The sequence below is a fragment of the Phaseolus vulgaris genome, chromosome 10, assembly GCF_051622355.1.
Source record: "Phaseolus vulgaris cultivar YP4 chromosome 10, ASM5162235v1, whole genome shotgun sequence".
Taxonomy (NCBI): Eukaryota; Viridiplantae; Streptophyta; class Magnoliopsida; order Fabales; family Fabaceae; genus Phaseolus; species Phaseolus vulgaris.
The window spans coordinates 11,274,368-11,282,085 of record NC_143507.1 but is presented as its reverse complement, the minus strand read 5'-3'; the positions used below and the strand labels follow the sequence as shown (position 1 = coordinate 11,282,085).

General features: G+C 37.9%; 2 protein-coding genes across 2 annotated transcripts; both read left to right on the top strand.

Annotated features, from left to right (window-relative positions):
- Nucleotides 1-655: 655 nt before the first annotated feature.
- On the top strand, nucleotides 656-3,858 carry LOC137819342 (putative receptor protein kinase ZmPK1). The gene is made up of 2 exons (XM_068623152.2): nucleotides 656-1,760; nucleotides 2,095-3,858. Exons 1-2 carry the CDS (start codon nucleotides 803-805, stop codon nucleotides 3,618-3,620), a joined length of 2,484 nt encoding a protein of 827 aa, XP_068479253.1. The 5' UTR covers nucleotides 656-802; the 3' UTR covers nucleotides 3,621-3,858.
- Nucleotides 3,859-4,440: 582 nt separating this feature from the next.
- On the top strand, nucleotides 4,441-6,664 carry LOC150024227 (uncharacterized). Its single transcript, XM_090296063.1, has 5 exons — nucleotides 4,441-4,659; nucleotides 4,974-5,100; nucleotides 5,379-5,691; nucleotides 5,794-5,875; nucleotides 6,455-6,664. The coding sequence occupies exons 1-5, from the start codon at nucleotides 4,441-4,443 to the stop codon at nucleotides 6,662-6,664; spliced, it is 951 nt and encodes a 316-aa protein (XP_090152189.1).
- The last annotated feature ends 1,054 nt before the right edge of the window (nucleotides 6,665-7,718 follow it).

Genomic DNA, 7,718 nt, shown 5'->3' with positions numbered 1-7,718 from the left:
GGTCTCTAAGAAACTTATTTAACCCACTTTCTCCCCACCTCATGCCCCTCCCCAACCAAGACGAACACTCACTTCTCATTTCCATAAAAAAATTTCTTGGGTTTGTGCAGGAAGTGTAATGTGGGTCACCACATATTCCTACTAGGGTCACCACATATTGTCACTCTATAAGTTGAGTGAATTTTTGTGTTCACTTCACACTGTCCTACTCTCATGACCTTGCACTTGCAACAATGAAGGACAATGTGCACTGCAACAATGAAGGACAATGTGCACAACATTTGCCCGAGAATGAAGGATGTGCACAACACTTGCAGCAATAAAGAACAATGTGCACGACACTTACACGAGAATGAAGGAACGTGAACAAGAATACACTTACACGAGAATGAAGGAACGTGAACAAGAATGAAAAAGACAATGGCTACGGAAGAAGAAGACACCCCAATATCTTAAACCCTAATTTTTATCCTTTCTGACCTTTAAAGAAATTTTTAATCTATTAAACGTATTAAACTGCTCCACAACTTCAATAAAATAATATTAACTTTCACACTACTTTGACACGTAGATAGTTGTATGATTGAGCAACTGCGGTGCCAGTGGTTTAACCATCATTTTCCTTATAAAAACCAACGAACTTTATTTATCATTTGACAATTGACTTTTCAGTTCTTTGAGAAACAAGAAAACGATGGAAAGTACTGAGAAAAGAGTGAACAAAGCAGAGGAAAATGGTGGCTTCTTTTGTTCTCTTTCATTTTAAATAATGACATGAACTTCAACATTAGCACGCAGTATCATGCAAATGGCATGTTCAAGAGTGTGTTTGGGTGTTCTGATTCCTCTGATATTGTTCCATAAGTTGCATGCTTCATCTTCCTTGTCTCTCTCCGTAGAGAAGTTGAAAGAAGACGTGATAGTGTCATCACCCAAACCAACATTCACAGCAGGCTTTTACGCCGTCGGACAAAACGCTTTCTGCTTCGCAATATGGTACACCAACTCACCCAACACCCTCGTTTGGATCGCCAACCGGGACCACCCCGTTAACGGAAAACGCTCCACCCTCTCCCTTCTCAAATCCGGCAACCTCGTTCTCACCGACGCCGCCCAGTTCCAAGTCTGGTCCACCAACACTGCCGCCACATCTAAACAAGTCCAGTTACGTTTGCAAGACAACGGCAACCTCGTACTCCTCGAAAGCCAGAACATTTCCTCCGACGTTGTGATATGGCAGAGCTTCGATTTCCCAACCGACACGCTTCTTCCTGGTCAAGCTCTCACGAAGAGCACCAGCCTGGTTTCTTCGAGAAGCGGGAGCAACCACTCCTCCGGTTTCTACAAGCTCTTCTTCGACTCCGAGAATGTTCTTCGCATCATGTACGAGGGTCCTCAAGTTTCCAGCGTTTATTGGCCTGACCCTTGGCTTCAGAACAACAACTTCGGAAACGGTGGCACGGGAAATGGTAGATCCACTTACAACGATAGCAGGGTCGCGGTGCTTGATGATTTCGGCTACTTGGTTTCTTCCGATAACTTCACTTTCAGAAGCATTGACTACGGGGCGGTGCTGAAACGGAGGTTGACCCTCGATCACGACGGTGGTGCGAGGTTGTACAGCAAGAACGATGGGGAAGAGAATTGGACAATGTCAGGGGAATTTCGTTCACATCCTTGCTACGTTCATGGGATTTGTGGGGCTAACAGCTATTGCAGATACGACCCTCCCAGTGGTCGAAAGTGTTCGTGCCTTCCAGGTATGAGAACGAAACATGTTAAACTTTTCCAAAACTAGATTTCAGTTTTTTGTGTTAACAACTTTTCTGAAGATTAACTTTTTGGAAAGTATATATATAATGGACCATTTTAAGGGGAGGTTCTGTTTCTAATTGCGTTTCTTCTTCAACAAGTTTTTCTTTAAATTAGTTTTAACTTACATGAAAAATATTGTGATTTTACCGTGTCAACATGTTCATGAGCTGATTAACGTACAAAACTCTTGTGTTCTTTTACTTTCTTGATTCCTTTTTCTATAACAACATATTATGTTCTTTTGTTGTGAGTGTTTAATGAGAGGAATTATGTAAATAGGTCATTCGTGGGTTGATAGTGAAGACTGGTCACAAGGTTGCAAACCAACTTTCCAACATTTGTGCAGCAAAAAGAACAGCACCGACGAGTATGAGGCTCGCTTCCTGCACATACCTGATGTTGATTTCTACGGATACGACCTTGGCTACTTTGGAAATTACAGCTACCAACAGTGTGAGAGTCTCTGCAAGCAGTTGTGCGAATGCAAAGGGTTTCAACACAGCTTTTCAGACGAAAATGCTTTCTTTCAGTGCTACCCAAAGACGCATTTGCGTAATGGGAATAGTCAACCAGGTTTCAAGGGATCATTCTTCCTCAGACTTCCTTTATCGTCTCGTGATGAGTACGAGAACACCATCCAAAATAATGGCTTGGTTTGTGGGGGAGATACTGAGGGCTCAGAGCTGCTTAAAAGATCGTATGTTCAAGGGGGAGAAAATGGATCGGTTAAGTTCATGCTGTGGTTTGCAAGCGTTTTGGGGGGAGTTGAGCTGGTGTGCATCTTTCTGGTGTGGTGTTTCTTGTTTAGGAATAATAGAACGTTACCCTCAGGGGCTGAAGGACAAGGGTATGTTCTTGCAGCAGCTGCGGGGTTCAGGAAATTCAGTTACTCTGAACTGAAACAAGCCACCAAAGGTTTCAGCGAAGAGATTGGAAGGGGTGGTGGTGGTACAGTGTATAAGGGTGTCTTGACAGATAATCAAGTGGTGGCAATAAAGCGTCTTCATGAAGTAGCAAACCAAGGAGAAAGCGAGTTTCTGGCTGAGATAAGCATCATTGGTAGGCTTAACCACATGAACTTAATATCCATGTTGGGGTATTGTGCGGAAGGAAAGCATAGGTTGTTGGTTTATGAGTACATGGAGAATGGTTCTTTAGCTCACAACCTTTCATCAGCTTCAAATGCACTTGACTGGAGCAAAAGGTATAACATTGCTGTGGGAACAGCAAGGGGTCTGGCCTACTTGCATGAAGAATGCTTGGAGTGGGTTTTGCATTGTGACATCAAGCCTCAAAACATACTTCTTGACTCTGATTATAAACCAAAAGTAGGGGATTTTGGGTTGTCTAAGCTACTTAACCGGAACAATCTTAACAATTCAAGCTTCTCAAGGATAAGAGGAACAAGAGGTTACATGGCACCTGAATGGGTTTTCAACTTGCCAATCACTTCCAAGGTTGATGTGTACAGCTATGGCATTGTTCTCTTGGAGATGATCACTGGAAGGAGCCCAACAACAGGTGTCCAACTCACAGAGTTAGAAGCAGAGTCACCTCATCATGAGAGGTTGGTGACATGGGTGAGGGAGAAAAGGATGAAAGGATCAGAAGTTGGATCATCTTGGGTGGATCAAATCGTTGACCCTGCTTTGGGATCAAACTATGACATGAATGAAATGGAGATATTGGCAACAGTGGCTTTGGAATGTGTAGAGGAAGAGAAAAATGCTAGGCCCAGCATGAGTCGAGTAGCAGAGAAGCTGCAGGGTCATCACACGATTGTTGATGCTTTGAACAAAGAATAGCCATGCATCTCTTCTATGACAGCAAAGTCACTTCCAGTGATCCTATTCTTGATAATAATGCAATTAATATTTTTAATTCAGTTATGGACTGTGTGCATCTTTATTTTCATTTGTTTGTTACCATGTTGTTCTCTTGAAACAGTGGCTTAGTGTGTATTGTAAAACTAGTTTGAATACTTCTTTTTTCTGTTCTAGAAGGTAGGAATAGATTAGTTGACTTTTTCTTTTCCAAAATAAATTATGTCCAACACTCATAAACTGGTTGCTAATAAGTACAAGCCTTCTGATGAGAATGAAGCAAAGTGTTTGTGTGAGAGTGGAAGTACCAACAGAATCCAGGGCACAACATTCTTACAAACCTGTGCAACTAAATAAAATTGACTATTTTTTACATTAATTTATATATATTGTTACATGTGAAAAAATACAAACAGTTAGATATAATTTTATTCCATGTAAAAAAAAAGGAATGTTAGTTTATATTTCTATAACTTCTATTTTTTATCCTTCTAAAATTGATTTTTTTTTTATCTTTTATATCTAAAATATGTGTTCTAAATAGTCTTGATTAGTATTTGTGCTATAATGTTAGCATGCAACACTCCTAACAAATATTAAACTTCATAAAATAAATTAAATTTATTTATCTTGTGTACTATTCATCCCTTTCCAAATAATAAATCTTTAGTTTGATTCAAAAGTTGTTTTTGATATGAAGTAATGTAAAGTAGCTAAACTGGTTAAAGAAAGAGAGTATTTGGCATTGGCAATGTAGGAAACAAAACACACATTTCCATCATCTTTACACAAGGAAGCCAACATGTCCATTTTTTGCTCCAACAAATCTGATTCATCTTCTCGTTTAGCAAGAAGCTTCAAAAACTCTGCATGGAGCATGAGCTCCCTAATGACTGCATTGCCAGAATCTCCCTCCACCATCTGCAGCCACGCCTCAACCATACTTCCTCCCAACACACGCCACTCCCTTCATTCAAACACAACACACCATGCCACTGAGTTCTCCACTCCAAGAGACCACGTTCGTACAATTACCACCCCTTCAAGAAACTCCTTCTTTGCCTCATCTTCCAATGAATCTTTCTACCATAATAATCACTTTCTCCTTTACTTTGTTATCACCCACCTAAGTTTTCTTGCTGCATTCCATTTGATTCTTTCTAGCTATTTCTTTTCCGGGTTCTTGAAAATGTTTCCCATTTTTCATGTGTCACTGATACAAATTTTCTTGATTCACCATCATGCATGTTGTTGACTGGTTTGCTTTACGTCATCATTGAACAAACATAATGGACTCACTCTAATCTACCCTGTTGGTTTTTTTTGGATTCCCAGAGCTTTGGCATGGCCTGCAATATTGACAATGACGACAACAACATCAAGTTCTCCACTTGCCTCTCAGATATTGATGAATGGTTGGAACATGCCAATAAGTTCTGCAGATCCTCTAACCATCTTACAGGTTTGTCACGTGATCTCATGTCTATCTGGTTGCTGCTTTCTAGTAGTGTGTTTAGATTCATGTTACATGATTTAGAATTGATTTTGAGTTGAACTAGTTTAGCATTAGTTTGAAGAAAAAAAATACCACTGAGTTTGACTACTAACTTGTTTGTAGAATAAAAACTATTTGGACACAAGTCACTTCAAAATCAATTTTACAAAATCCAATTAGTAAACAGATTAACTAAACACACTAAAAGCTATTATTCATTACACCTATTCTAATGTTTTGATCAGAATCTATTGATTCGGGGCAAAATGGAAGCCAAGAAGAAGAAGACTCGAGACTCTCAGCAATGTGCAACAGCTACCTTGTGGCTCCAGAACATCGTGAACTTCACAACATAACATTACCCTGTGTAAGAGAAGATAGTCCTGTTTTCAAAGGCCAGACCTGCCTTACCTGCACTCACAGAGCCGCAAAGTGTGGAGGCTATGAACGAACAAGATTGATTGGACCATATGATGAATTTTTCGATGATGTCAGGAGGAGGAAACAGGAAGCAGAAAGAGATGCACATAAAGCCAAGCATGTTGAACTTATGCTCAAGTGAGTGAGAACAAAGCAAAAATTTCTCAAACCTCTCACTTTTTGTTTGTGTGATTGTCATTGAGACAGTAACAAAGCAAGTTTTGATAAATTTGGTGATAGGATGAGAAGAAAGGAACACGCCATAAATGATTGGGAGTTACAGCAAACAAGAAAAGTTATGGACAAGATGGATAAAATTCAGGCATGTAAGCTTGTTCCATCTATATTACATTTAAATATGTAGATTGTGCACACATTTCACCCTTAATAGGGTAGAAGAACAAAGCACAAACTGTGCAGTATCAAACTGCTTGTTTAACATTGAATTGTGTACATCAACCCTCAAATGCTCTGAAGGATTAAACACAATGCAAACTTGAACTCTAGTTATCTGGTAAAGTAGCAAGAGCTTCACATAAGGATCATAGGAAGTAAGAACCCAAGTTTAACAGCGTCTCCTCATGTTTTGACTGAAATGTTAGCGACTCCACAGAGAACCAAATACACAGTAAGATTTTGAGAAGGGTTACAAGTCTATTTGGAAAAACTTCTTCATAAATAATTCTAAAAGAGAAAAGTAAAATTAACTTCTACATGAGAAGTAAATAACAGAGAAACTGATTTCAGTTTTCATTTTGTCTTTATCTTCTACCTGATAAGTTTCTCTACACAGTGTCCTTTTATGCCACATTAGCAACACAAGTAGATTCTTAAGCAAATGCATGTCTTCATTGTACCCTCCTCTTTTTTTTCATAAATCCTTTATCGCCTGTGATTACAGAATGATCTGGAGAGGAAGCAATTTAAGGCCTCAGTGAGGACTCAAAAGAAACTATGCCTAGTGAGGGAAAAAGCAGAGAAGCAAAAGCTAGATTTGAGACGATCAACAATGAAAAGATTTCAACAGATGAAAACATCTGAGACTCTCTCCCCTTCAGAACCTTCTTGGGGTTCAGACCTCCCATTACGTCAAAATGGTTCCTTCTACTAGAGCTTTGTTCCTCGTTGTTTGTAAAATGGTTGGTTAGAGTTTATATATGCTCATGGTGAAGTTGAAATAAGGGATACTGTGACACTTTCAGGTTTTTTTCCCTTTATTTGGACAGGACACTGACCACATTAGGAAACTTTTTATGTGTGCAAATTCCTTTGCCAAAAAAGCTGAAGATGCCACACTCATGGCATGCCTAAGTTCCAAAGTGTTTCCAGTAAGATATCTTGAGAAGGGTTGGAAGATGAGGGAGATAGTTTTAGAGATTCTTCACCTTTTTGTAATAGAAATTGTTTCCTCCACAGTTAACAAATTGGTTGAATCATGTTCTGTAAGCTTCACTTCATTTTAATTTGTTCTCTTCCGTCTTCAAATTAATTTTGACCTTTTATTTATGTTTCTTTGCAACTTATAAATAAATATAAATATTATAAAACAAATTCTTTTATAAAATTTATCATTAGTTTTCAAACTTATTTTTCACTTATCCATAAGCACTGGCGTATCCAAAGTTACTTCAGGATTAACAGTTGCACTCTATCATTTTTCTAAATATACAATTAAATATATTTAATTTGCATATTTTTTACACCTCTTAATATATATATATATATATATATTGATCTTCTGGTTTCATGTATTTACATATAAGAGTTGGTAATTATACTGTTTGCCCTCACTGATCCGTGGTCTTACATATGTTTAAATATGTTTCAGAGAAGTGTTTATGAAAAAAAAAATTAGGAAAGGTTAAAGAGATTAGATATGATGAATCAGTGATAACGAGCTTATATAAACAATTTATAAAAGCACTTTTCGTTTGTTTTACTTGTAAAACGGTTGCTTTATTATATAACAAGTCATTCATATTTGCCTTTATTTATTAAAAAGTATATTCTGTAATTTACATAAACATGTACATAATTAAAATGACAAATTTATAAACATATTTTTAATAAAATAAATTCAAAATACTTACTGAAAAGTATTATAAAATAAAAAAATTTATGTAAATTTTTTCATAGAAGAAACCACATGCATATTCAAGGAGAAA

Excerpts from the sequence above, each read along its gene's own strand:
- LOC137819342 (XM_068623152.2), top strand. The coding sequence starts at position 803 with ATGCAAATGGCATGTTCAAGAGTGTGTTTGGGTGTTCTGATTCCTCTG. Across the intron at positions 1,761-2,094 it reads AAAGTGTTCGTGCCTTCCAG|GTCATTCGTGGGTTGATAGT; the intron begins GTATGAGAACGA and ends TTATGTAAATAG.
- LOC150024227 (XM_090296063.1), top strand. The coding sequence starts at position 4,441 with ATGTCCATTTTTTGCTCCAACAAATCTGATTCATCTTCTCGTTTAGCA. Across the intron at positions 4,660-4,973 it reads TCTCCACTCCAAGAGACCAC|AGCTTTGGCATGGCCTGCAA; the intron begins GTTCGTACAATT and ends TTGGATTCCCAG. Across the intron at positions 5,692-5,793 it reads CATGTTGAACTTATGCTCAA|GATGAGAAGAAAGGAACACG; the intron begins GTGAGTGAGAAC and ends ATTTGGTGATAG.